Source organism: Colletotrichum higginsianum, chromosome 8 (assembly GCF_001672515.1).
Source record: "Colletotrichum higginsianum IMI 349063 chromosome 8, whole genome shotgun sequence".
NCBI classification, from domain to species: Eukaryota; Fungi; Ascomycota; class Sordariomycetes; order Glomerellales; family Glomerellaceae; genus Colletotrichum; species Colletotrichum higginsianum.
In genome coordinates, this window is record NC_030960.1 from 4,316,954 (window position 1) to 4,343,311 (window position 26,358).

At 56.7% G+C, this 26,358-nt stretch overlaps 8 protein-coding genes across 8 annotated transcripts; 4 read left to right on the forward strand and 4 right to left on the reverse strand.

Moving 5' to 3' along the window:
- Positions 1–488: 488 nt before the first annotated feature.
- CH63R_12259 (ABC transporter) lies at positions 489–4,693 on the forward strand (the record flags this gene model as incomplete). Its single annotated transcript, XM_018307233.1, has 2 exons — positions 489–2,309; positions 2,375–4,693. The coding sequence occupies 2 exons, from the start codon at positions 489–491 to the stop codon at positions 4,691–4,693; spliced, it is 4,140 nt and encodes a 1,379-aa protein (XP_018154074.1).
- Positions 4,694–5,612: 919 nt separating this feature from the next.
- Positions 5,613–7,364, forward strand: CH63R_12260 (peptidase family M20/M25/M40; the record flags this gene model as incomplete). The annotated part of the gene is made up of 1 exon (XM_018307234.1): positions 5,613–7,364. One exon carries the CDS (start codon positions 5,613–5,615, stop codon positions 7,362–7,364), a length of 1,752 nt encoding a protein of 583 aa, XP_018154075.1.
- A 363-nt stretch (positions 7,365–7,727) lies between these two features.
- CH63R_12261 (Endo-1,4-beta-xylanase B) lies at positions 7,728–8,629 on the reverse strand (the record flags this gene model as incomplete). The annotated part of the gene is made up of 2 exons (XM_018307235.1): positions 7,728–8,415; positions 8,517–8,629. 2 exons carry the CDS (start codon positions 8,627–8,629, stop codon positions 7,728–7,730), a joined length of 801 nt encoding a protein of 266 aa, XP_018154076.1.
- Positions 8,630–9,615: 986 nt separating this feature from the next.
- On the reverse strand, positions 9,616–11,372 carry CH63R_12262 (Hexose transporter; the record flags this gene model as incomplete). Its single annotated transcript, XM_018307236.1, has 3 exons — positions 9,616–9,877; positions 9,930–11,099; positions 11,200–11,372. 3 exons carry the CDS (start codon positions 11,370–11,372, stop codon positions 9,616–9,618), a joined length of 1,605 nt encoding a protein of 534 aa, XP_018154077.1.
- A 2,581-nt stretch (positions 11,373–13,953) lies between these two features.
- Positions 13,954–14,367, forward strand: CH63R_12263 (uncharacterized protein; the record flags this gene model as incomplete). The annotated part of the gene is given in 3 exon segments (XM_018307237.1): positions 13,954–14,042; positions 14,047–14,128; positions 14,167–14,367. Coding segments are annotated over 3 exon segments (372 nt in total).
- Positions 14,368–16,278: 1,911 nt separating this feature from the next.
- On the reverse strand, positions 16,279–19,884 carry CH63R_12264 (Myb-like DNA-binding domain-containing protein; the record flags this gene model as incomplete). The annotated part of the gene is made up of 1 exon (XM_018307238.1): positions 16,279–19,884. The coding sequence occupies one exon, from the start codon at positions 19,882–19,884 to the stop codon at positions 16,279–16,281; it is 3,606 nt and encodes a 1,201-aa protein (XP_018154079.1).
- A 1,054-nt stretch (positions 19,885–20,938) lies between these two features.
- CH63R_12265 (Beta-xylanase) lies at positions 20,939–22,157 on the forward strand (the record flags this gene model as incomplete). The annotated part of the gene is made up of 4 exons (XM_018307239.1): positions 20,939–21,394; positions 21,459–21,693; positions 21,772–21,974; positions 22,059–22,157. 4 exons carry the CDS (start codon positions 20,939–20,941, stop codon positions 22,155–22,157), a joined length of 993 nt encoding a protein of 330 aa, XP_018154080.1.
- A 1,558-nt stretch (positions 22,158–23,715) lies between these two features.
- Positions 23,716–24,779, reverse strand: CH63R_12266 (uncharacterized protein; the record flags this gene model as incomplete). The annotated part of the gene is made up of 2 exons (XM_018307240.1): positions 23,716–24,089; positions 24,164–24,779. 2 exons carry the CDS (start codon positions 24,777–24,779, stop codon positions 23,716–23,718), a joined length of 990 nt encoding a protein of 329 aa, XP_018154081.1.
- Between the last annotated feature and the right edge of the window lie 1,579 nt (positions 24,780–26,358).

A 26,358-nucleotide genomic window follows, 5' to 3' on the forward strand; every position in this document is an offset into this window, starting at 1 on the left:
CCATCATCAGCCGTTTAAGTATTGTCTCGGTGCCATCGCCGTCTGTCCTACGCCACCACGTCTTTCCTTGCTGGTTCTCGTCTAGTCGAACAAGGCATCTTGCTCAGGCGTCACCCATTGCGATTCCCGTATCAACGGTTCATACTTGATCGCCTGCCGTCTCATTCACCAACCGCGTGAGACAGACACGGCTGCAGGATCCGCGCCGGATTCCCGCTCGTGGTGCCACGCCGCCGCCACCCACTCCTAGGCGGGGATTCCTCGTCATCTTCCACCGGTGGTATTCTCGAACTTTTCGGCGCATCGCCGATAACACATTCTCACTCTGATATCCTACGCAAAGCTGTCTGTAAACCTCAGTATCTCATCCCGACGGTCAGCATCTTAATGACGAACAGCATGCACGCCTTGCGGCCGTAAGAGAGACAAAAAAAAGAGTGACCAGCACACCGGCCAGCGTCTCTGCTGCGCCGTCGCCTCTGCTCGTCATGGCACGGCCTGACCACGACAGCGCCGGCTTCAAAACGCCAAAAAGTACGCCTCACGGCCAACCCGTTGTCCTCGACGTGGAGAAGATCGACCGCCCCAGCTCCGTCGATACCTCAATGGATCCGATTACGCCAGCAGATCGTATCGGTCCGGGCCGCTTCTCGCTGTCTGGCGCCGGCCACATCTCGCTTGATGATGTCGAGTCCGTTGACGTCCAGATCCGCAGTTTGGCCGTCACTGTTGACACCTCGCCCTCATGGCTCGACCCTGCAACCTATCCGGAGTTGGCAAAGGCCAAGTTTAACCCCAAACCGAGCTCCAAGACTCTCTTGCACCATGTCGACGCTTCCTTGCGGCCCGGAACACTAACGGCCATCATTGGCGGCAGCGGGTCCGGGAAGACGACACTGCTGAACACCATGTCGGAACGCATGATCAGCGCCCGCCTAGCCCAAGGCGGCTCCATCACCTTCAACGGCAACGAGGGCATTCACAATGCGCGGCATGCCTATGTCATGCAGCAGGACATCCTCCTCCCCACTCTGACTGTGCGAGAAACGCTGCGGTATTCTGCCGATCTGAGGTTGCCGCCGCCCACGACAGCAGAGGAACGAATGCGCATCGTCGAGGAGGTCATTCTCGAACTGGGACTAAAGGAATGCGCCAACACAAGGATAGGAAACAGTCAGCACCGAGGGTGCTCCGGCGGCGAGAAGAGGAGGGTCAGCATCGGCGTTCAGCTGCTGGCGAACCCGTCGGTTCTGTTCCTCGACGAACCGACAACCGGCCTGGACGCGACGAGTGCCTTCCAGCTTGTACGCACGCTGAAGAGGCTGGCGACCAAGGGCAGAACGGTCATCACGACCATACACCAGCCGCGGTCGGAGATTTGGGATCTCTTTGACAGCCTCATTATCCTCACCAAGGGAAGCCCCGTGTACTCGGGCCCGGCCAGCGACTGTGTGCCGTGGTTCGAGGCCATGGGCTTCAGGTTGCCGCCGTTCGTCAACCCGGCCGAGTTCCTCATTGACGTCGCCGCCATCGACAACCGCACGCCCGAGCTTGAGGAAGAGACAGCGGCGCGGGTCAACCAACTCAAGACTGCGTGGGTTCAAGAAAGTGGCAAGAGGTTTGAACCGTCAGAGAAGGCCGTCCAGACTCTGCCAAGACGAGGGCGAGGCGCAAAATCTGAGACCAACAAGCACGCCACCTACGGCCGACAGATCCGAGTCCTGACTGACAGGACGTTCAAAGTCACGTACCGTGACCCGATGGGCATGTTAGCGTCCATTGTCGAGGCCATCCTCATGTCTGTCGTGACGGGATACATCTTCTACGACTTGCCGAAAGACCTCTCTGGCATTCGGTCCCGGCAGGGCGCCCTCTACACCGCCACGGGTCTCCAGGGATACCTGACGCTCATGTTTGAGGTCTACCGGCTTACTGTCGACATCCCGACCTTTGATCGCGAGCACAGCGAATCCTGCGTCGACGCAGTCCCGTTTCTCCTCTCCCGTCGCCTGGCCCGCCTGTTCACCGAAGACCTACCCGTCCCGTTTCTGTTCTCCGTCATCTTCTACTTCATGGGCGGCTTCGAAGCGGACGCCAGCCAGTTCTTTATCTTCTTCGCCATCACGCTGATCACCCATTACATCTCCGTCACCTGCGCGATAACCTGCGTCGCGGCATCGAGGAACTTTCCAGGTGCGAGTCTGATTGCGAACATGGTCTTCACTCTGCAGAGCATGGCTTGCGGCATGTTCATCCAGGCGAATTCCATCCCAATCTACGTGCGCTGGCTGAAGTGGATCACATATTCGGTGAGTATCACGAGCGAATGTGACCGACGACGCCTGGAACACCCCCCAATTCTAACACATTTCAGTTCTACTCCTTTGGTGCATACTGCGGCAACGAGTTTGAAGGAAGCTTTTATGACTGCCCGCTCGAAGGCGGTATATCGAACCCAGAGTGCGTACAGTATACCGGCCGCTTCGTGATGAATTCCCTCGGCTTCCCGGACAACTGGATCTGGAGGCCCATTGTCGTCCTGGTGGCCTTTGTCGTCTTCTTCTGCGCATTGTCGGCCGTCGGGCTTCAATACATCAAGCAGGAGATGACGATTGCGCGGGCGAGGAACTCGGACACGGATCTATCGGCCGGAAAGGAGAAGATGAAGGCGCGGTCCATCTCCGAGGTGCGCACCATCGACGTGGGACTGGATGACTTTGGGCTGGCGTTGGACAAGAGGGCGCCCTCAGGAAAGAAGTTGGCGACCAAGACGATCCTCAACCCCGTCAACACAACGTTCCATGCGGGCAAGCTGAACATCATCATGGGGCCGTCCGGCAGCGGCAAGACGTCGCTCCTCAACGCCATGGCTCTGCGACTCCACAACAGCATCAGCACGCGATACCTCCCGTCCGGGAAGCTCACCTTCAACGGCGCCTTGCCGTCCAACTCGGTCGTCCGATCCGTGTGCTCGTACGTCTGTCAAGATGACGACGCACTTCTGCCGTCGCTCACTGTGCGCGAGACACTCAGGTTCTCGGCCGGGCTGCGGCTGCCGTCCCACATGAGCAAGGATGAGAAGCACAGACGGGCCGAAGAGGTGCTGTTGAAGATGGGCCTCAAGGACTGCGCAGACAACCTGGTCGGGAACGAGCTTGTCAAGGGCATCTCGGGAGGCGAGAAGCGACGAGTCACCATCGCCGTGCAGCTCCTTAGTGACCCGCGCGTCCTGCTGCTCGACGAGCCGACCAGCGGCCTCGATGCGTTCACGGCCAATTCCATCATGGAGGTGCTGCAGGGTCTCGCCAACGAGGGCCGCACACTCATCCTGACAATCCACCAGGCGCGATCCGATCTGTTCAAGCACTTCGGCAACGTGCTGCTTCTCGCCCGAGGCGGCTCCCCCGCCTACGCCGGGCCGGCCGGGGCCATGCTGGCCTACTTCCAGCGGCAGGGATTCGAATGTCCTACGCACAGCAACCCGGCCGACTTTGCGCTCGATCTCATCACGATCGACCTGCAGCATGAGACGAGGGAGGCCGAGAGCCGCGAGAAGGTCAGGAAGCTGGTGGAAGCGTGGCAGAGAGAGATCGAGACAGCGCCGTACGAGACCACGGACGAAAAGACTGGCACTGGTCGGCTGTCCGGTATCGAAGAGGAGGAAGCGAGCATCCGACAAACCGAGACCACAGCAGGGGCGCCGCCGCCAGCAGCCCAGGACGCAATCGCGAGAATGTCGGGCGAGCGTCCCGGCGTCGTGGCAGGCCCACGCAAGTCCTTCAACAAGGCGAACCTCGCGACGCCAGCCGAGCTGGGCGCCCTCGTCCGCAAGCGCGCGTCCTTCGTCACGGCGTTCCCGCTCCTCCTCCACCGCGGCCTTATAAACTTCCGTCGGCAGCCGCCGTTGCTCCTCGCGCGCATCATGCAGGTGGTGGGCCTCGGCGCTGTCCTCGCGCTCTTCTTCTCGCCGCTCAAAAACGACTTCTACTCTGTGCAGAACCGCATGGGCTTCGTGCAGGAGGTCGGGGCCTTTTACTTCGTGGGCATGCTGCAGAACGTGGCCGTGTACCCGGCGGAGCGTGACGTCTTTTACCGCGAGGACGACGACGGCGTGTACAGCGTCGAGGCGTTCCTGGCGGCGTACTCGGTGCTGGAGCTGCCGTTCGAGATCATCAGCTGCCTCGTCTTCGGGGTTCTGGCGAACCTGGCGGTGGGGTTCCCGCGGACGGCGCCCATGTACTTCGTGTGCGTTTTCTCGTGCTTCGGAGTGGTGTCGTGCGGTGAGTCGGTGGGCATCATGTTCAACACGCTCTTCAACCACACGGGCTTCGCCGTCAACCTAACGTCGGTCATCATGTCGGTGGCCAACACAATGGCCGGTATCCTGTCCATCGACATGCCGCAGCTGTTCAAGATCTTTAACTACCTGTCGCCGATCCGGTACGCGACGCGGGCGCTGGCGCCGTACAGCCTCGAGTCGGTGACGTTTACGTGCACCGACGCGCAAAGGCTGCCGGACGGGCGGTGTCCCGTCGAGACGGGCGAGGACGTGCTGAACCTGTACAAGTTCAACGTGGATCCGAACGTGAACATGGCGGCTCTGGCGGGGTGCGTCGTCGTCTACCGGCTCGTCGCGTGGGCGCTGTTGCGAGGCGTGCGGACGCGACTGGACGGCGCGAAGAAGAGGAAGTAGATAGGGAGGGTGACTGGATGACCGACTGACTGCTGAGTTGGTGGGCGCGAGAGTGAAAGCGCTTAGATGTGCGTGTGGGTGGTATCTTGGCTCTGAATTGTGGCATTCCCATACATGAGAGCATTTCTGGCGGCGTTCAAGCAAGCGGACCGAGCCATTGTTGGATATCTTCAATTCCGTCTGTACTCGTTAGATAGATAGACGGTTATCGTTTGCCGTATCTCCATTCCTCAATCACCTCTATCATCCCGTCTGCTGGTCCATTTCTCTTATCCCGAAGCGGGCGGAAACACCCCCCATTCGAAGCTATCCTGCAATCAGCCAAACAGCCGAGCCAAAGCCCCCCCCCAATGCAGCTGTATCGATAGCCGAGCAACGGTGTCAAGGAGCATAATCCCGGTTGATGTGACACCATCGCACCGGGCCAGAAACCCACCGGGCGATGATGCAAAAGCCGCGGTGCCGATAAGGCCCCGATTCGGAAGCTGTGCAGCAATCACAGTGGAGTTTGCCGCTGCAAATCGCCCCTCCGCCCGAGCGATAGCGGCATGAGCTCACTCATACCGGTACAGAGTACCTATCTACCTACCTACCTACCTACTCAACGCACTCTTACCCTCACTCACTCGCGCCCTCACTCAGTCGTCCTCGCTCAGTTGTGCTCCCTCGCCCGCTCACTCCTCATTTGTCATACACATAGCGTAGCACATCATCGCTTAAACCTCTCCTCAACTTTCTCATCTCGCCTCTCCATCCTCGTCTCCTCCCATCCTCGCTTTTCTCCTCTCTTCCTATCCAACCCTCCTCTCATCCTTCATTGTCATCGGTCCAAGTGACACCCTCACAGAGAGGTCGGCAACCAACTCTTTTGAATCCTCCAATTGCAACCCCCAATCGCAACATCCCATTGGCACGCACCATGTCTGAAAAACTCCCCTTCACCCACCCGGCGCCGGAGCACGCCGCCTCTGCCGCCCCGCCCCGCGCCCGCGCCCGCCGGACCGCGTGGTGGTCCCTCCTCCCGGCCGCCCTCTTCCTGACCTACCTCCACGCGCCGTCCTCCTTCGGCGGTCACGGCCACGGCCACCACGGTCACGGCCCTTCCGGCGCTGCCGCTGGCTGTCGTCAGGTCGACCCGCTCTTCCCGACCCAGAACTCGACCGGCCTCTCCGAGCTGGACGCGTACCTCGACACCCCCAAGTTCCGCAATGAGACCATCACCCGCCTGTCCGGCGCCGTCCAGGTCCCCACCGAGTCCTTCGACAACTACGGCGCCGTCGGCGTCGACGACCGCTGGGACAAGCTTTTCGCCTTCTCCGCCTACCTCGCAAAGACCTTCCCCAAGGTCCACGACACCCTCAAGCTCGAGCGCGTCAACACCCACGGCCTCCTCTACACCTGGCAAGGGTCCGACGCCGACCTGAAGCCCACCGTGTTCATGGCCCACCAGGACACCGTGCCCGTCGCGCCCACCACCATCGACAGCTGGACGCACCCGCCCTTCAGCGGCGCCTACGACGGCACCTATGTCTGGGGCCGCGGCGCCATGGACTGCAAGAACTCCCTCATCGGCATCCTCGAGTCCGTCGAGCTGCTCATCGCCGCCGGCTTCGCCCCGAAGCGCACCGTCGTGCTGTCCTTCGGCTTCGACGAGGAGGTCTCGGGCCAGCGCGGCGCCGGCCACCTCGCCCCCGTCCTGCTGGACCGCTACGGCAAGGACGGCGCCGCCATCCTCATCGACGAGGGGTCCGGCTTCGACACCCAGTGGGGCAAGGACTTCGCCATTCCCGGCACGGCCGAGAAGGGCTACATTGACGTCGAGATCGTCGTCCGCACCCCCGGCGGCCACAGCTCCATCCCGCCCCCGCACACGGGCATCGGCATCCTGTCCGAGCTCGTCACGCGCATCGAGGCGAACCCCTACGAGCCCGAGCTGATCTCCGGCAACCCGTACCTCGAGAAGCTGCAGTGCGGTGCCGCTTACGCCCCCGAGTTCCCGGACAACCTGCGCGACCTGCTCCCCGCTGCCGACCGCCAGCAGGTGTGCAAGAAGCAGACGGACCGCCTGGCCCGCGAAGCCGCCAAGGCTGGCCCCCAGATCAAGTACCTCTTCACGACCTCGGTGGCCACGGACATCATCGAGGGCGGCGTCAAGATCAACGCGCTCCCCGAGCGCGTCCGCGTCGTCGTGAACCACCGTGTCAACGTCGGCGACCGGTCGGCGAGCGTCAAGGAGAAGATCGCCGAGATCGTGCGCCCCGTCGCCGAGAAGTACAACCTCACCCTGCACGCGTTCGAGGCCGACGGCGCCGCCGAGACGCCGTCGAGCATCACGCTCAAGGACAACGACAGGGTGCTGGAGCCCGCGCCCGTCACGCCGACCGAGGTCGACGGCGTCACCCCCTACGGTATCCTGTCGGGCACCACGCGCGCGCTCTACGGCGAGGGCCTCGTCGTCTCCCCCGGTCTCATGACGGGCAACACAGACACGCGCTACTACTGGGACCTGACGAAGCACATCTTCCGCTTCCTGCCCGGGTTCGACCCCGAGAGCGACGAGTGGGCGGGCATCCACACCGTCGACGAGAAGACGAGCGTCAAGGGGCACATCAACCTCGTCAAGTGGTACACCATCTTCTTGAGGAACATTGACGAAGCCAAGCTCTCTTGAGTCTTGACGGTAGAGTTTGCAATCAAGTCTGACGGATGGAACACCTCGGGACGTAGTTAGAGATCTAGATACCCGATTCCGCGACCTGGTGGTCAAACTCACATTGTCTCGCAGCGAGTTTGCTGCCGTGACTTGTACTTTAGTCAATACAATCCTCTTTATCCTCACCATTGCCCGTCTCTGTTGCGTTTTCTTTTTTTCAAATCATCTCGTCTGTCGTGTGCGCTCTTAATGACATCACCGTGTTAGTGCACAACCAACACCGAGCACACTCACTATTATTGAGCCAATGGCGACATGCAACGGTCTGAGATTGAATCCTATAAGCGACCCTTTTTTAAAGTGACTAGTTATGCCGCCCCTCTAGATGGCATACCGCAGGAACCGCGCCAGCTCAGGCGTCCAGCTTCGCTTGGGATCGTCAAGAGCCAAACCCAGCCCGTGCGACCCGTCCGGGAGGACCAACACCTGGGTCGGCCGCTTGTGGGCCGCCATGGCCTCGGCGAAGAGGAGCGTGTTCTGCACGGGGACGCTGCCGTCGTTGAACGTGTGGAACAAGAAGGTGGGAGGCGTGGTCGCGGAGACGAGGTTCTGCGCCGACAGCTTCTGCCGCGCCTCGGCGGTGGAGTTGGCGCCGATGAGGTTGTTGCGCGAGCCTACGTGCGTGTAGCTCCCCTCGAGTGTGATGACAGGGTAGGCGAGGATGCCAAAGTCGAGACGGGCCGCCGGGTCGGTAAGCGTCACCGCCGCAAGATGGCCGCCTGCCGAGAAGCCCCAGATGCCCAGCTTGGTCGTGCGATTCTGCTCGCGGATGTAGTCCAGGGCCTCAAGGGCCTCACTCTGCGGCTTCGGGTAGATGGGTGCCGTCGCGTTTGAGGCCGTGGTGTAGTCGAGAACCCAAGCGTCGATGCCCAGGTTGTTCAAGAACGCCGCCGGGGTATATCCCTCCTTCACAATGGACACGCGGGCGTATCCGCCGCCGGGACATACGAGAACCCCAGTGCCCGTCGAGTTGGCTGCGGGGAAATATGTGACTTGCGCCGTATCGAACCTATGGAACAAGTCAGATTCATAGTCAATAAACCGAATCGCCCGGTTGTCCGCCACGAAGTCCGGCCGTCCTGAGAGCGATAAATGCCTGGGTGTCCGTACTGCTTTGTGATACCTCGTGAGAATCCGTGGGATTCCCCGCTGTTGACTCCAGGCGAAACAGCAGCTCCAATCTGGAGGAGAGAGCTCATGGCCAGCACCAAAATAGACCTCATTATTTCTTTGAAGGAATTGGTTAATTTTGACAGATTTTCTGAAAACCGATGCTTATAATGAACGAACTCATGGACGATCGCACCGGCTGAAGCTTACCTACAACCTGCTTTACATACCCCTCAGAGTCTGGTGCTGCTGGTAATGTTCACCCGAGCAAAAAAAACCCGTTCCATTTGTCCGGTAGCATCGACGCAGCTCAATTCATGCACCTCGTCTCATTTCAAACCGAGATGCCGTTACTTCAACGCTAAGTAACTGAAGACCACCAATGAGGAGAGCTCGTTGCGAGTCAACTGGGGCAATTCGCGCTCGCCCTGTCAGTGGAACCTAATATAGTTGTCGACGCCTTAGTGGACAGGTGAAATTTGTAGGTTCGGCATGACATATCGTGACCCAGAAATCATCGACATAGGTCAGCGACAGTTTCGGAAGTAGAGAGTAGACATCAAAGGCAGATACACCTCTGCCAAAACGGAGACAGTATCTTAAGGCATCCTAGCTTTGCAGGGACTAGTGACATACCTATGAGAGCTGTATGTTTGCGTCTAGTCAAACTTCAACGTCATTGTTGAGTGACGCCGAGGTAAGGCGTGCATAGCTTCGGACTCCATGTTGCATTTGCCCCAAGGTCTCGAGGTGTTCTATTCAGTACCGATCCGTAAGGATAACACTCCAAACCTCAACTTCATACTTCTGCTTCGTGGGCGTTACAAACAACAACGAGAGCGTCACATGTCGCTCAGCCCAGTCGATCCATCAAAAAGAGTGGAAGTTATCAATGAACAATTAAATAAGTCTCATTCCTCATGAACAATTCTTTTCTAAGAATACAAAATGCCACCCAACGCCGTCGCAATGAAGGTTGTATGTTACACAAGACTTGGCTTGGAGAACCAATGGTGCATACGGAATGTGTACGCCGACTATGATAGTCTGATGGACGATGCAAAGCTCCGGGGAGCCGGTATCCAAATGGACGATGTGCTTAAACGGTGGCCTCGGCCTTCTCCGCCTCGCTGGAGGACTCGTTGTGATGGTTCTTGCGGACCTCGCCGCGCCACTTTGCCGAGGTGATGGGGTTGACGCGCTGGACATACATGGTGTCAATCTCTTCGAGGGTGCGGTCCTTGGACTCAATTACGAAGAAGAAGACAATGACGGCGAGGGCGGCACAACATCCGGCGAAAACGAGACCGTAGAGGTAGTCGATAGCGTCGGTGATGTAGCGTGTGAAGAAGGACATGAGGCTGGGATATGTTAGCTCGTAGTTCAACAACGACAAAAAAAAGAGTCACGTACAAGTTCCAGAGCCAGTTGGAGGCGGTGGCAAGAGCCATGGCGGGAGCGCGGTAGCGGGCAGGGTACAGCTCAGCAACAACAGCCCAGACGAGAGGACCCCAGGTCGTGGCAAAGCCTGCAATAAACAAGCACGAAAAAGCAACGAGAACAGTTCCTGCGGTGGGGGTGTTCTGGGGGTCGTTCTGGTCGAGGGCAAAGTGGCCGACAAAGGCGTAGACGAAGAAACACATCATCATCCACAGGGCACCAATAATGAGAGCCATGCGACGGCCCGACTTCTTGACGACAACCAAGCCACCGAAAGTGCATGCAACGTTGACGGAGCCGAGAATGAGCTGGGTGACGTAGCTGTCGCTGAGGCCGGTGGCAGAGAAGACGGTGGTGCCAAAGTAGAAGAAGAAGTTGGCGCCGGTGAGCTGCTGGCCGGCCTGGAGAACGACTCCGAGAATGGTGCGGTAGAGCATGCGAGGACCGGTGAAAATCTCCCAGATGCTGGTATCGGCACCGGCGCTCTCCTCGGCAACCTTGGCGCGGATGTCGTCGATCTGGGCGTTGACGGACATGGCGTTGGGCTCAACACCGGCAAGCTTGGCGATGTTGCGACGGGCCTCATCCTCGCGACCTTGGCGGAAGGCATAACGGGGGGACTCGGGGAGGAGGAGGATACCGGCACCGAGGATGAGGGCCCAGGCGAAACCGAGGCCGTTGGGAATGCGCCACGAGGCAGAGCCAACCTTGTTGTGGGTGGCGAAGTTCACAATCTCGGCGAGCCAGATGCCAAGGGTGATGAAGAGCTGGTACGTCGAGACAATAACACCACGGATGATGGCCGGGGTCGACTCGGACTGGTACATGGGAACGACGACGGAGAGGGCACCGATACCGACGCCGTTGACGAGGCGGCCGATGGCGAACTGGTACCACTTGTTGGTGGACGAGATCTCGATGACGATTCCGATGCAGGAGAAGAAGGCGAAAAGCGAAATGGTCAGGCGACGGCCGAGAGTGTCGGCAAGCTTGCCGGCGGTCAGGGCACCGACGAGGCAGCCGATGCAGAGGAGGCCGACGATAGTACCCTGGCGAGCGGCGCTGAAGATGTAAGTTCCATTTTGGGGCTCGCCAAAGCGCTCCATGAAATCTTCCATCAGGAAGAAACCGGAGATCTGACCGCTGTTGCGGGGGTCGGAAAGGTTAGCAAACGGACGTCGCTTTAGGGGTGGACGATGAAGCGAGACATTGGTGTCTCGGGCAGGGAGCAACCAAGACATACCTGACATATCCGAACATGAAACCACCGATACTGGCAACAAGACCGAGGAAGCAAGCGGCGAAAGTGACCTTCTGCTCAGCCACGAGGTCAACTGAGTTGGAATCCGTGGGCGCATCGGCGTCGGTCCGGTCCTTGTGCTCAACGCCCTTGCCACCGAGCTTGGGGAACTGCATCTTGGGCAGTGGTTGACGAAGCGCGTCAGGGGGGTTTGGCGGGTATAAGAGAGGCGGTGATGTATCCCAAGGCAATCCAGGAGAGGATGCGTAACGGACAAATGGGTAAGTCTACTTTGACTGTGGAGGTCGAAGGGATGGGATAAGATGGATAGCCGTTGTTCGTTGGTTGGCGAAGAGGCTCGGAAAAGGTGGGCAGAAGCGGCCAGATGTGAGATGGAAGGGAAGGAAGGAGGCGGCGAGTTTAAAAACTCTGATTAGACGCGATATATGCGGGATGGGGAAGGAAGGGAGGAGTGAGGGGGCAGGCGGAAAGGGAAGGAGACGAGATTTCTTTTTGTATTCAAGGCACAGAAGGCACGAGGTAGGAAAGAGGACGTCAATCAGCCCCGATCGGTCCTTGCTTGGTACGTCGTTTATGCGTGGGTTGGAAGTGGAAGCACAAGTGGAAGGAATGACCGGTTTCTTCCCCCTCCCTCGTTCGTTCCCCCGTACATCCCCGTTCGCCTCCGCGTGTGTTCCCACACATGACAGATGGAAAGGTGCTTTTTTTCATGCCTCATGATCACGTCTCCAACCGGGCAAGAAGGGGGAAAACTGGGCAACAGCCGGCCGTTGACCGCAGACGTCGAAACCCCCCCCACCATCACCCACAACATGCATCAAGCGGACAAAGTCGGGGGCCCGTGGGAGAAGCAGGAAAAGTGCGGGCGGCAACGTACGTGTGCGCATGGGGGACTGTGGGCGGAATGGCGGGTGAGAGAGAGTTCTGGCCAGTCTGTGGAAAGACGCCGTGCGCGGCTGACTGACTGACGGTGATAGTGACATGTTAGGAAGGGGGGCGTGTCGTCAGACTAAGACACTTCATCGACGACGGAAACGGCGACAACGACATGGGTGAGGGGGATGTTTGCGGCGGCATGGCCGGTAGCTTTTCCGGGCCGTACGTCGAGCATCGTCCACGGTACATTACACCGAGTACCTCCCGGGCGGGGCTGTGATGTACCGGGTACGGGCACACGGGTGTGCGTGTCGGAACTCAAAGAAAAGAGTGAAGGAGACAGTGGGAGTGAGTGTGTGAGTGTTCTGAATCCGGCGTGTCAGGGACTGACCCCCCATGAGCTAGCTGATTGACGTCGGAAGCCCAAGGCGCATCACGTTTTCTCGGTCCAATGCTCGGCCACTAAGAGGAGTCAGTCGGCCTGCAGTAGAGTTGAGGCTCACGAGTGGGTAATGAGAAAGGGACAAGGGTGAGTGAGATGGATAGGCCGAGAGCGATTATGGGAAAGAGAGAAAGAAAAGAGAGATCAGGGGTCGCGGCAATACTTTGATAGCTGGAACTCGCCGAACGGATCCCTGACAAGAATTTTGCCTTTTGCTGACCACTTACACGACAGAGTATGGACACACTACGGATAGTGCGAGCAGAAGAGCAGAAAGCACGAGATGGTCCGCCCGCCGCCGTCAGGTCTGGTCGTGGGTGGGGATCCCGAAGCCTCCGATTGACGTCAGGGTTCGGGACCCAGGTTCCATTTCACCTCGCTACGACGTGGAGCCTGCTTTGCTGCTAACTTACATGTCGACCTAGCAAGCAGGCAACAGAGCGGCTGCAATGCAGGTTTGTCGAGAGTGAACAAGAGTCAGCTTCCCTACCGTCCGCAGCGGCCATGCGTTTCTTCTAGAAAAGATCGATGGGCCACCCGTACATCAGACGAGAAACTGCCAAGCAAATGACGATGTAGCATGCAAACTGCGCCGTGAACGAGCGGAAAGATCCCGACATGGGAGACGGTAATGAAAAAGGGCAACCCTGACAGAGCGAAGAGCAGGAAAGAAGCAAAGGAAGAAAAAATAGGAAAAGAGAAAAGAGTGGATCCCAAGTAGCGTGCTGCCGCCTCAGATCTCCACTGCACGGGCGGGCATCTGTGACATGGAACGGCCTGCTCATGGGAATATCGTGGGTTTGTACCACCACCACTGTCGCCGCCACCCGCTGTCTGATGGCTGATAGCCGATGCGGTGACGGCTAATGCTCAGCGTCTTATGTCTGGCGTTTGTCTGCTACGATTTTTACCGGGCAACGGCGTCTGCCTTCCTTCTTCCTGCTGCGGAATCTAGCTCTTTAATCGTGCCATCATCACGACAAACCCCTCCGCCGCAAACCGGTCAGTCAGCAATTTTCAGCAGCTGCTACACCTCTGCAAAACGTGGCATGTCAAGCCCACACAAGGTCCGAATATGCAGAGCGTTCCTTGCCCCTGTATCCATACACAGACTGTCACCGACCCTCCCTCCCCCCACTTCGCAGTTACTCATCTGTTTTCCATCTGGCATCTATCGGCGCTTGTTATCACCACCCCTGTCCTGCGATGACCCCTGCCGCCCTAGTTGCCTGTTCGGCCCGGCACTCAGATGCCGCTGTTGCCAGCTAACCACCTAGAGAGAGGTGTGGCTTGACACCGTCCCCTTTGAGCACTCACCTGGTCCCTCACAATTGGGACACCACGTGAGGCTGGGGAGGGGGAGGTGAAGGGAGGCTGAACGGCATTCGGAGCAGTAGGGGATCGCCACGGGCGCGAATATGGTTCAAATTCCAGAAACCCCGAACCTCGAGCCTCGAGTCTCAAACCACAACAATCGCCGGCGTGCCAACCGACCCTATTTGCCAACGTAGGTACATTGTTAACCTCCACCTACCTTTCAGCGGACCCGCGACCGCATCACCGGGCCCTCCCCTCGTCGGTCCGTTCTCAACGGTGCGAGTCCAGAAAAAGCCCGAGTCTCGGCCACCAAGACCCGTCACCTGATATTCCCAAGCAGTAGAAACAGCGACCGAATTTGCTGGCAACCAACCGAAACAGCCTACGCTTATGAGAGGTGGAAACTCTGGAGGGGGGGAAAGGGGGTGTCTTTTTCATCTCATGGCGCCGTGAAAAAGGGCCGACAAGTCGAGAACATAACACGAAAGGGCCTCCTTGACGACAGAGTTGGATGAGAAGTGGGAATAGAGGGGAGCCAACGGGGATACAAAGGAGGGAGAGACGAGATTTGAGAGTCTGTCTTTGTAAGCGTATGTGCTGGAGATGGAACAGAGAAACTTGGAGATGAGGGCAATGATGGTTAATTCATGCCAATCGCCGCTCATCAAGCTGTCAACTTTGCTGTGGTGCATTGGGATTTGATCAAGACAGCCCACACAGCCATTGCCCTAAAACAAGCTCTGCATCAGTCGATGCGATTTGAGGCGCTGACTGCAGGGAGTGCTTGACCCCCAAGCAAACGGCCTCCACGAGGGAAAACCACCACCTACTTAGTTATTGCACAATTGAGCCTTCACAAACCGGCTAGCGGGAAACAATAGCAACATGCGAATGCCGACTTCCCCATCGCGCGCAAATTCTCGCCTCGTCTGGGCCGTGCGCCCTGAATATGGATACCCGTCGCCCGTCGGCCCACACAGCACGTCAAAACCGGGTCACATCTCTTAAGGGCCCGAAGTGCGGCCACGGCCACGCCGCCTAAGGTCCGCCGTCCACCCCCTTTCCGGCCCGCTTTCTTTTGGATGCTCCGATATGGACTGATCGGAAGGTTTCCGCCTTCTCTCATCGTTCTCTGCGCACAACACTTCCTTGTGTCGACTACCTCGAGACAAATCGAATCGTCGTTGCCTTAGAGTTTTCCTACCGGGCGCTTGTTCTCTCGCTCGTTGACGCACACTATGACCGCCTCCCCCTCAACAGACCAAAGAGGCAGAAAAGAAAGAGAAAAAAAAAGACCAAAGGGTCCCTCAAATTTGCCAAGTCCAGATATGCTGCTATCATAATCACACAGCACCAAAATGCGGCCTTTCCAGATCTAGAACTTGAGTGGATGGTTCCACTATTATCTCTTCGCTCGCGTCCCAACGTCTTGCCGCGAATGACGCGACGGCCTTGACATCTCGCTGGGTCTGCTCCGACTGAGAAGCCAATTGTCACACAATCGTTCATGCACCCATTATCTGACGTCTTGTCCTTTTGGCTTCCTCGGTCGCCGGGTCTACGCCAGAAATTTCTTCAAACTCGGATGCTAGACGCCCACGCCTTCCCCGGATGATGTTGGTCCAACTCTTTCCACAACATGCTGCCATGCTCCATCGTGCAATCCACCTCTCATTCTGGGGATTCTCAAAAAACAAATGACCTCCGTTTTTCTCAAAAATGTGTAGATTTTTCTCGCAATCCACTCCGCACCAGAAACTCCGGAACCACGATGCCCCCTCATGACGACGGGGAAAGGCGTGCGGCGTTGTCTCGGGAGATGCCCCGGCGTCACGGCCCTCCGGGGGCGACGGCGGCAATAGTCAGGACAACGTCACGGCGTCGGAGATAACCACGTTTTCTCGTGATGGCCGATTGCTGATTCATTTCGAACAGCTTATGACGACATTGGGTAGAAAATTTACTCCTCGTTTTCGGACAGTGGTCTTCCTGGTCACCGGCGAGTCATGTGCCGATGACGTGCATCTTCACACCACATAGCACGCAACTGGGAGATCGAAAGAAACGATTCTTCAGCAAGGTTACTATTCATGTGGCCTAACTACTACACAACAACGGCTTCACTGCCTGTCGGGCCATTGAGGACTCACGGCCCAAGTATTGATACATATGAAAAGAGGCCATGACGGCATGCCATACTCCCACCCCGCCTTGCGGGACCACATGCCCCTGGAACCCGGCCGAACCCTCTTCCGTGGCGTCCGCTTAACGCCGACTGAAGAAAAAGAAATCTATCTGGCCATCCCTAGTCCGCTGTTGTATCATTCCAACCCAAAGTCAACCATGGCATCGCCCCCCTCGCTGTTTTACTTGAGTATCTTCACAAGCTTCAACGCCCGACTATGCCGCTGTGCCTTGACAACCTTCTAAGTTGGGGACTTGGCCACTCGCGTCTTCATGCGTCTGTCCTTCTTCTCGTGTGGTTTGGTGATCGCCACAGACGCTGCCACATCCACTGGTGTGTTATTCTCCACCTCAGGCGTCTCACCACTGGAAGCCTCCAAGTCCGACATTGACTTCTCTGCTCCCTCTTCAACAGGTAAGCCAGGCAGGATGTTGTTTCCTGTCTTCCTGGCCCAGGTGCCTGGTGGGACATTGAAAATATAGCTCTGGCGGCTTGGCGGCTGCGTCGATGGTGGTACGTGAATCGGCGGCATGTCTTCATCCATGTCGCTATTTTGAACGGACTCAGGCTGAAGTGACGCCGTAGAGCGAAGTCGGCTGCCCGACGATATCCGTCGCCTGGTTGCTTCTTTCTTCTCCTTGAGTCTATCGGGTATGTCCTTGACCGCATACTGAGAGGTCATGGGTTCTGACGGAGCGCCCTCTTCCTCCAACGAATGCTGCCGCGCTGACCTGCTCCCAGAGAGCCTGACCCGCTTCTTAGCCGGGCTGGGCTTAACTCCTTCCGACTCACTAGGTGCCAGTCTAGTTCGGTCCCGGGTTGTTGCGGGACGCAAATTCCGAGGAGTCGCGCGGGGGGTACTCTCTGGGGCATACGCCAGGCGCGGGGTGGATCGATGCGATGCCGCCGAAGATGGCTGCTGTTGTGCGGAAGGAGAATCGGTGTTCGCCAGTCGGGTTTCGTCATCCTCCGCACTGTCGGAATCAACCACCATTTCCTCGCTGCGGTCCTTGCGTTTCTTGCCTCGTCGACTAGGGCCCTGCTGCTTCTTGGGAGGGTTGACAACCATCAATTCATCTTCTGAGTCGCCGTCTGCGTGTCCGCCATCGAGGAATTTGACGCCTCGTAGGCCGTTTGCTTCGGCATCTTCCAGTAGCCAGCGGCTGCAGTCTCTGACCGTCTTCTCCTCGTAGTCGGGAACCTGCCGCTTCAGACGATGCCACAGTAACTTGAGAGTCGGCTTAGGCCATTTTTGGCGGAACTGCAAGTCGACAAGCTTCGCCCACCTGATATCTCGGTCGCTGCGGGCGGCCCCGGCAAGGATGGCGTTGACCATTTCGTACTTGTCTTCGGGTGGCATCTCCCGAATCTGCTTACGAGCCTTCTCCAGTGTCCAGGTAACCGTTGATGAGGGTCGTGAGCACCGCAGAACTTCTGTAGGGCTCAGTTCCACGTTGAGCGTCTTGAACTTCTTCGCGCATTGCAGACGGCTGCGCCGATGGCCCATTAGCTCGCTGATGCTCTGCCAGTTGAGAAGAGACAATGGCGACTTCCGACTGTTTCCAGGCGACCTGTCAATCCGTCTCAGCGAGGCAACGACATGCTCAACTAACTCTCGTTCCTCTTCTTCGGTCCATTTCATGCGAGTCTCAATGCCGCCGCAGATGACATAGTTGCGATAGCGGTCTCGAACGTCGTTGGGATGGCGGTTCATTTCATCGGCAATTTTGACCCAGGAGCCCTCATGCTTAGTGTGAAGCTCCTCCAGTCTGGCGTCTTCCTGTGTCGTCCATCCTCCTCCGCGTGCCTTGAAGTTGTGAAATTCTTGACGAGCGACGTCGATGATCTTTTGACGGCGCCTATTGGGAACACCGGCACAGATAGCGGCCCACATGTCCTGGAACTGTTGACTGTCAAACTCGAGACCCTTAGCCCTGTTTGACTTCTCAGCTTTTTTGCGGTTCTTCATTTGGATACGATCGTTCATCTCTTTTTGTGACAATCCGTGTTCGTCGCGATATTTTTCGACAGCCTCCGAGAGCATTCGCATCTCGTCGACAGAGAACTGTCCCGTGAGGAACTGTTCTGAATCTGGGTGAGGGGCTGCTGCTTTCTGGGATGCAGTCCTCTTGGTAGCATTCGTCTTGGGCGTAGCAAGGTGGGCTGCGGTTGATGCGCGAGCTGTTGCCGGCTTTCGACTCTTCTTCTGTTTCTTCCGAGGCTCCGTTGCCTCAGCAGAAGGGAGCTCGGATAGAGCGGCTAGGTTTTCCTTGGCGTTTTGCGCATCGTCGACGTCAAGATTCGCTTCAGCCTCCTGGTTTTCAACAGTGAATCGGCTTTTGGGCGCATGCTCAAAGAAGTCTGGCTTCGGTCGCTGTCTTTTGGATGCTGTGGAGCGAGCCGATTTTTGGGCCGAACTTGGAACGTTACCAGTGTCAGAGTTGTATGCGTCATCCTCGACGTTCCGACGACGAGAAGCTCTGGGCGTGGCTACAGGCTTCTCACGCTCAGAGATAGCCATTTTGGCGTGGGCGGCTTGCTTCTTAGCCGAGTTGTTCAAGGCATCACGAAAAGTTCTGATGGGTAGTTGTGGCTCTTCAACGGCCAGCTCGTCATCGACAATCGAGTTTGAAACATCTTTCCTAGGCGGCTGAGAGGACGGCGGTAGGTTGTTGGCAACGGCTCCGTTCGAAACGTCGGCCATGTCGGCGTCCTCGTCGCTTCCATTGCCTTGTCCGTCGGTTTCGTCGTGATCCTGTTGGCTGGCAGACGCTGAATGCTGCAGTGCGTCTGACGACTCCTCAGGGTCCAATGCGCTCCCTTCATTCTCATCCATTGCCTCATCTGCAGATTCGGCCGCTTCTGAAATTCGATCAGGCTGGGATGCGACCTCTCGAGCCAAGCTCTGCCTCAAGACAGAAATCTGGGAGCCCCGTGACATGCTCCTCCTTCTCTGCGCAGCGACACTCGGGGACGACAGGGAAACGGGGGTCTCGTCGTCCTTTGCATCGATAGCAGGAGTGTCGGAAGGTTGGTCGAAAAGCTGTTTTGAGACTCCCCCAAGGTACGATCGCTGGGGGTCGGATTTCAAGATTGAGTCCAGAGCAGGATTGCGCTTGCGGGCAGGGCTTGCGTCTTCGGCGTCATCTCTGACGGAGGTGATAGGTGAATCAGATACAGTACCCTCGGGCAAGTGTTCCACGTCGACGTCCTCGATGTCATGCAAGGTGGTGCGGTTCTTTCTCTTCTTCTTTCGGGCGGAATCGTGTGCTTCGCTCGACTCGGTTGAGTTCATCGGTTCACGCTTACGCTTTTTCTTCTTCTGACTGGCGGAAGCATTCTCTTCGTTGCTCGTGGTGGGAGTTGGAAGGGCCTGCCCAGACTGTTCAAAGTCGGCCGACCTCGTCTTGTTTTTCGCTTTCTTACTGTGGGTCTTGTTCTCGTCCACATCCGTTCCCTTTTTTCCTTTCTTTTTCTTCTTCTTCTCGTCGTCGTACTCGCTCGATAGTTGGGCGGGAGCTGCTTCCTCTTCGTCGGACAAGGGCTGGGTGGAGAAAGGCTGCATGGAAGAAAAGGGGTCGACGTAGTCGGTGATGCCATCAGGAATCTCGTCGGGGCCTTCGTCGACGTCCGGGGCAATGGGTGAACCCATGATGGAGTCTTGGCCCCAGTGTTGCGCAGCCATATCCGTCAAGTGATGATCCTCGATCCCATCGGGATACTCGGCGGGCGCGGTGGAAGGGAAGATTCTGTCGGTTGTGTCTTCGTAATCGGGTCTCGCGGGTCCTGGGTACGAGCTCTTGGGAGGCGACTGTCCAGCGAGGATTCTGGAGATGGAGCTGAACATGGTTGAATGAAAGACAACAAGCCAGAGCGGCCGGGGGTGCGCATCAAACGGAAGTCGCGCTAGCAAAGAGACCCTGGGATATCCTAAGCTTATTAGTGAGGGCTCCTCCGGTCGCAATTGACGGGAGTTTGTGGAGGACGAACAATGAACGGATCGCGTAGCGGGGAAACTTTTTTTTTTTTTTTTGGTCTGGAAGGTGAGCGTGGAAGGAGCTCCCTGGGGTAAGGCGATTATTCGGGAGGGAAGGATCGCGTTTGACTGTCGCGGGTGTGAAAATGTTTCGGCAGGCGCGACCCGCTTTTTCTAGCACTTTGAGTTTAGCGGCCATCTCGGGGGAGGAAGCTTGGGCCCCCCTCTCTACTGTGTAGATTTTGCCATCTCGTCTGTCTTCACGACTGTGTATTTGGCTACTTGCACTTGCGCGTACCAATTGAAGTCTCACTGTGACGGTGCCACCGTCTGGCGTAAGTGCCCAGGCGCCCAATAGGTACGTAATTACTTGTGTAGGTAGGTTGGTATGTAGTTGGGAGGGCAGTTTTCGGTTGCAATCTCAACTGTACGTTGGGCGGCTCACTGCTGTCGCAACGCTGACTTCTTCGCAATCACCTCCTCCATACGTTCAGATGATACACATGTGATAATGTGTTCAGCCCGGTCCCTGTCCCTCGATCGCGTGGTCTTTCTAAATGCCGTTCCCCATTGCAATTTGAATGGCTGAAAAGCATGCTCATGAGACGGCCGCCGGAAAAGTGCAGGCCTACGTCCATCGCCGCGACCGGAACGGTTGGTCGGCAGGGCGAACGGTTTGTGTTAGATTGCTGCATTCCATCCATGCCTCCTGTCCGTCTTTTTGTTTTCCATCGTGTTGCCGTTCGCCCCCTTTGTCTTTGTCCCAGCATACACAATCGCGTTCGTACATCCCCTGCCAATGTTCGCTAAGGATGGAGGCAGGCAAAAATGGTTTCTTCGATTTGCCTTTATTAGATGACCGCGAGCCCCTGCGGCAGATGCACGCTGCCCGTGGGATCGTCTAGCTTCCAGCATGAGACTCTCAATGCCCATCATCCTTGCGCCACTGGCCGTCTTCGCCCTCCCTCCCGACGACTACATGTCTCCCCTCGCCGAACGACAATCTCCAACCAGCATCGACCGGCTTTTCAAGGCCCGCGGCAAACTCTACATCGGCGTCTCAACCGACAACGGTACTCTCCAGCAGGGCAAAACAGCGGCAATCATTAGGAACAACTTTGGCCAAGTGACGCCCGAGTACTCGATGAAGTGGGATGCACTCGAGCCCGCACGCAACCGCTTCACCTTTGGCAACGCCGACTTTCTCGTCAACTGGGCCCGGCAGAACGGCGCCAAGACCATCCACGGCCACACACTGCTGTGGCACCGCGCCCTGCCGGCGTGGGTGTCCGTCATCAGGGACAAGGCTACGCTTGCGGTCGTCGTCGAGACACATATCAAGGCCGTCGTCGGGCGATACAAGGGCAAAGTCCGATCGTGGGTTGGTTTCGCCAAGAGATGATCAAATTTTGATGCCGTCGGCTGACTTGCCATCCATTGCCAAGGACGTCGTCAACGAGGCTTTCAACGACGACGGCTCACTCCGGAGCTCTGTCTTCTCTCGGGTGCTCGGCGAGGCCTACATCGGCATCGCCTTCCGCGCGGCGCGCGCCGCAGACCCCGACGCGAAGCTCTACATCAACGACTATAACCTTGACCGGGCGGATTGGGCTAAGGTCGTCGCCATAGTCAGCAAGGTGAACCAGTGGCTCGGCCAGGGCATTCCTATCGATGGCATAGGTAGGTAGTCCCTTGGCCCATGGGCTCCAATCTCACGGGTGTTTGACGGGGCAATGACATGACTAACGTGTGATCAAGGCTCCCAGACGCATCTGGCCCAGAACATGGCCGGGAACGTCCTGGGCGCACTGCAGAAGCTTGCGAGCGCACGCGTCACCGAGATCGCCATTACCGAGCTCGATATCACCGGGGCGCCACCAAATGAGTACGCGAACGTCGTAAGCGCATGCCTCAGCGTGCCCAAGTGCCGAGGCATTACTGTCTGGGGGGTCAGCGATAAGGTAGAACCAAGACGGGGCTTTTGCCAGTGACAGATACAAATCTGGAGTGGACCGCAATTATGCTGACTCTCATTTTGCCGCTAGAACTCTTGGATCAGCACCGCAACACCATTGCTTTTCGACGTCAATTACGAGCCGAAGCCAGCGTACAATGCTATTGTCACAAGGTTGCGGCAGAAGTAAAGGTTGAGTACAGCTCCCTCATTTTACCAAGAACGACGGACAGTCGACCAATTAGACAACATAATGAGCACCATGCGGCTGCGAAGTGAACAGGAACAGCGGTTTTTTTTCATGGTTTAGCACACGACAAAGAAGGCGTCGTAACAATCAGTTTCAACGACGAATATATGACGGTGAAACGTCTGGCTTGGAAGCTTATACGCTTCGCAATAACAACAAGGAGTGCCATTTCTGGTACAAGACAAGATTCAGGTAGCGTCGGTCTAGCGGAACAGGCCATCGATAAACAAGACCTCAGATCGGATCTCTCTTGTAAGTTAGTAATCATAGAAGCAGAAATCGTTAAAACGCCCATCAAAAGTCATGGGGTGGAGTCCGGGAGCCTGGGATATGTCAGAAGGCACGAAGTTAGGAGTCATCAATGGACTTAGGAACGAGTCGGAACAACCTCCGGCAAGAGTTGCTACTAGAGATCTGTTCAAAAGAAGGGTGTTTGGAAATCGTTGATTGAAACTCACTAAGGGATACTGTCACCTCGGGGAGACGTCTAACTGCTCCAGGCCTGGTTATCTGCTTTGTCACTTTTCAAATCACCCACCTTCGTACATTATAGTTTCTTTAAGCAATGACACAGCCCTCCTCAAGATGGACCTCATCGATAACATCGTCGCCACTCTGCTAGAGAATAAAGACTGTCTATCCCATGTATCTTGCACCGTCACCGCTGCGCACGAGAAGAGCATACCTGTCATCCACATCACTATCGACTTCCGTCGCAACTATCCCGAGGTCCCCCGCATGAACCCCTTCTAGGCGTATTTCGTCGACAGACGCCTTCGTCCGCGCTGAGGGCAGGCTAAACCAAGGCCTCAATTCGTCCTGGAGGCCACACCTCTCCCCCGAAGAGATCTTTGTCTCAAGGAAACTAACTCATCTCGGCATTTGGCAGCAGCGATCTGGAGGTCCTTCGGGGATCGATGGGGATCCGGAATCTGGTAGTGGCGGGCGTCGCGACCAACGGCGTGGTGTTGTTGACGGTGAGAGACAATGGATAAGGACTCCGGGATCATAGTCCTTGAGGATCTATGTATGGACAGTGACGAGGAAGTCCACCGAGTCTTGAACACAAAGGGTTTCCCGGTGAGTGGTGCTGTTACGAAATGAGAGGACTGGGTGGCAAATTTGTAAATCTATTGACGACGGTACTATTGATGTCCGGCGGAAGACATCTAATTGGCGCATGTTTCTTGTGCCGGTTACCTTCAAGGCCCTCATCATGATTTCTCACTGTTCCTCGGGTCTTTCCCACCTGAGGGGGGCACACCTTTTGTTTCCCATGCCGAAAGATCACCATTCACGATTCGGCATTCACAACGGACTCGTTTTTTTAAGCTCGATCTCGTGTATTAGCTGTGCTTCAGCTGGGAAGGAATTCTAGCTACCAAGTTATTGCAGGGCACTTGAGCCCTGAGTCGTTACTTCGTTACATTTTTGGTATCATGAATCAAAACAAACCACAGCCGATCCGGAAACCCCGTTCTTGGCCAGCGTCTACCCCTTACTTCTCTCCTGTCTTTTTGTTTCTGCGGAAGAGGCTTCCAAAGAACTTCTTCTTACGGCCTTCGGCAGACTTCTCACTCCTTTGGGTTTTCTCCTCGGCCAACGCGGGAGCAGACGCGAGGTCCTCTCCGAGGAAGGTTCTCATGCCGATAGCATCGTCGCTGCCGCTACCGCTGCCGCTTCCACTTGAGTAACCAGAAGCCGTCTCTTTTCGGGTCTTCATATCGGTCATCGAGGCTATCTTACCTAAGAGGCGAGAGCGGGAGGGCGCAGGCGAAGTTGTGACGGCAGGTACGGCAGCAGATGCTGATTTGCCATTCACAGCCGACTCTTGGGGGCGAACCTGCTGTTGTCGCTGATCCATAAGAGAAGCTAGAATGTTCTGTGGTTAGCTCTGTATCCATATGCGTTTGGAGGGTTCCATAGATTCGATAGTAGGCACTTACGCGGGCGGGGAGCGATCGCTGTCATGGAGGCTGCAGGGCGAACAATGCGCTTCGGGATCGAGAAATCGGAAACGGTGACGTCTCCGTTGGTCCAGATGACTCTTGGCGGCGGATATGGGTCGTAGAATTCGGACGTGGGCGTGGCAATGGGCGGGGTAGGGCGAGCTGGTCCCGGTGCTTGCGTGATAACTGGTGCGAGAGAGGCAGCCTTGGCGCGAGGGACGGCGGCAGCGTGGGAGAGAGTCAGAGCTCGAGACACAGTGGAGCCAGAGCCACAGTCGACGTCAACAAACGTGCGAGGAGGAGGTTCCGACGGTGTGTTCCTCTTCCGAGGGATGGGAGGCAGCGGCTTGTTGGGCGGGGGGTGAATAGGAGGCGACCAAGGAACCGGCTTGGGGAACGAGCGTGGTTTATGGGGCGCCCGACGAGTGGGAGTATTGAACTCCTCTTCCTCTTTGGCTGACTCCGACGCAGCAACAAGAGCCGTGGTGCGAGGCGAGAGGACCTGTTCCATCTCGCGATCGACCTCGGCGTTAACGTCCATGATGATACTCGAAGCCGATCGGGTGGCAGTACCGATGCTGGAGTCAGGGGCAGCGCCATCGCCAGGAGACATTGCGCTTGCCGGATTGGGAGACTTCATCGCCTTGATCCGCAGTGGTTCTGGGTAAATCTGAGAGACTGGGATGTAGGGAAGATGCTCGATGGCTCTGCGTCGACGGACTTGAAGTGGTGAGAGATCCGGGTTGCGTGACTCGATTGTTTGGGTGGCCGCGTCTTCTTCCGATGAGTCTGGTTGCTTGGGCAGATGTTTTTGCCGAGGTTCGCCAGGGATACAGGTCGAAGGCGAAGTGACTAACATTTGAAGGGTTGAAGAAGAAGAAGGGCTTTCAGCAACTGAGGTGAGGATAGGCAGCCTTGAGATGTTGCTGCTTTGGTATGAAATGTTGAAAGGTACCTTGGGGGCTGTCCCTTCAATGCGAGAGCCACAACCATCCTTGCTGTCAGAGAAGCAGCCTGGCAGCAGGTTGGAAGCAGAGACTGGAGTCTGGGGGCAATGTGAGGCTGCTGATATGGACCCGAATGGCTGTGAGATAAGACTTTTGTTGGAAACTGTGGAATGCCGGTCGCGTTGGTACACAGTAGAACTAGTGGCCCAAGTTGGCGCATTACTGATAATGCCAGAGGGTGCGTGAGATTGATAGTCAACATGAAAGTCCTGAGGTTGCTCACTTGTAGCATGCAAATAGGCAGACTGAGTGTTAGGGATGTATGCAAGAGGCAGCAGAGTAGGTGATTGTTGAAAGGTTCTTCCTCTTGGATGAATGGTGTTGGAAGAACTGTTCTGCTGTCGACCTAGGCCTACCTGAGTTTGTCCAGTCTTGCTAGCTGTGCGGGCATGCAACATAGGGCTAGGAGGTATGTGATTACCTTTAGCTACAGGATGATGGACGACTGTGATGACACTATCTTGTGAGTAAACTGAAGAGGTATCTGCAAGGTCAGCTCCGCCATCTGAGATAGCTTGTGAGTATGTCTCGTCAGTTGGATGTTGGGTCTGACAATCACCCAAACTGTTGTAAGGGAGGTCAGGGTTTCTAGTGGCCTGAGAAGCGGGGAAAGCTTTGGGCTGTTTGGTCTGCGCTGATGCAGGAGAGCTGCTGAGGGGAGAAACAGGGGCGAGGGGCAATCCGTCATCGCTTGGATCTCTAGGCGGGACGTTGTGCTCATCTCTCTCAATTGTGAGTAAAGGGGAGTGAGGTCTGATAACAGGGCAATAGGAGAGTACAGAGTCTGGGGAGGATATCTGGAAAAATGCTGCTGGTCCTTGATGCTTGTTTTCTGTTATTCTTTGTGTTGGTGATAGCAGGTTCTGATAAGCCTCCTCTGTGTTTGCAACCCCAGGCGCTGCAGTAATTGTTTGCTGTGGAGAGGGTACAGAAGATGGCTGAGAGACTGCACTGTTTGTAGGGATGCTGCCTTCAGAGCTTCTGCCAACTGAAATTTGCCCAGGAACAAAAGGGGCAGAAAGAGTAGTAGCAAAGGAGTCTGTGGAGGGCGTTGCGCTAGCTGCTCTTTGAGGAGCAAGCAGATGGTACTGTCTTGTACTTTGGTCTCTGTGGAAAGAGGAAGGCTGATCAGACTGGAAAAGTCTTTTGGATTCGCTCCTGCTGTTTGTATGAACAGCAACAAAG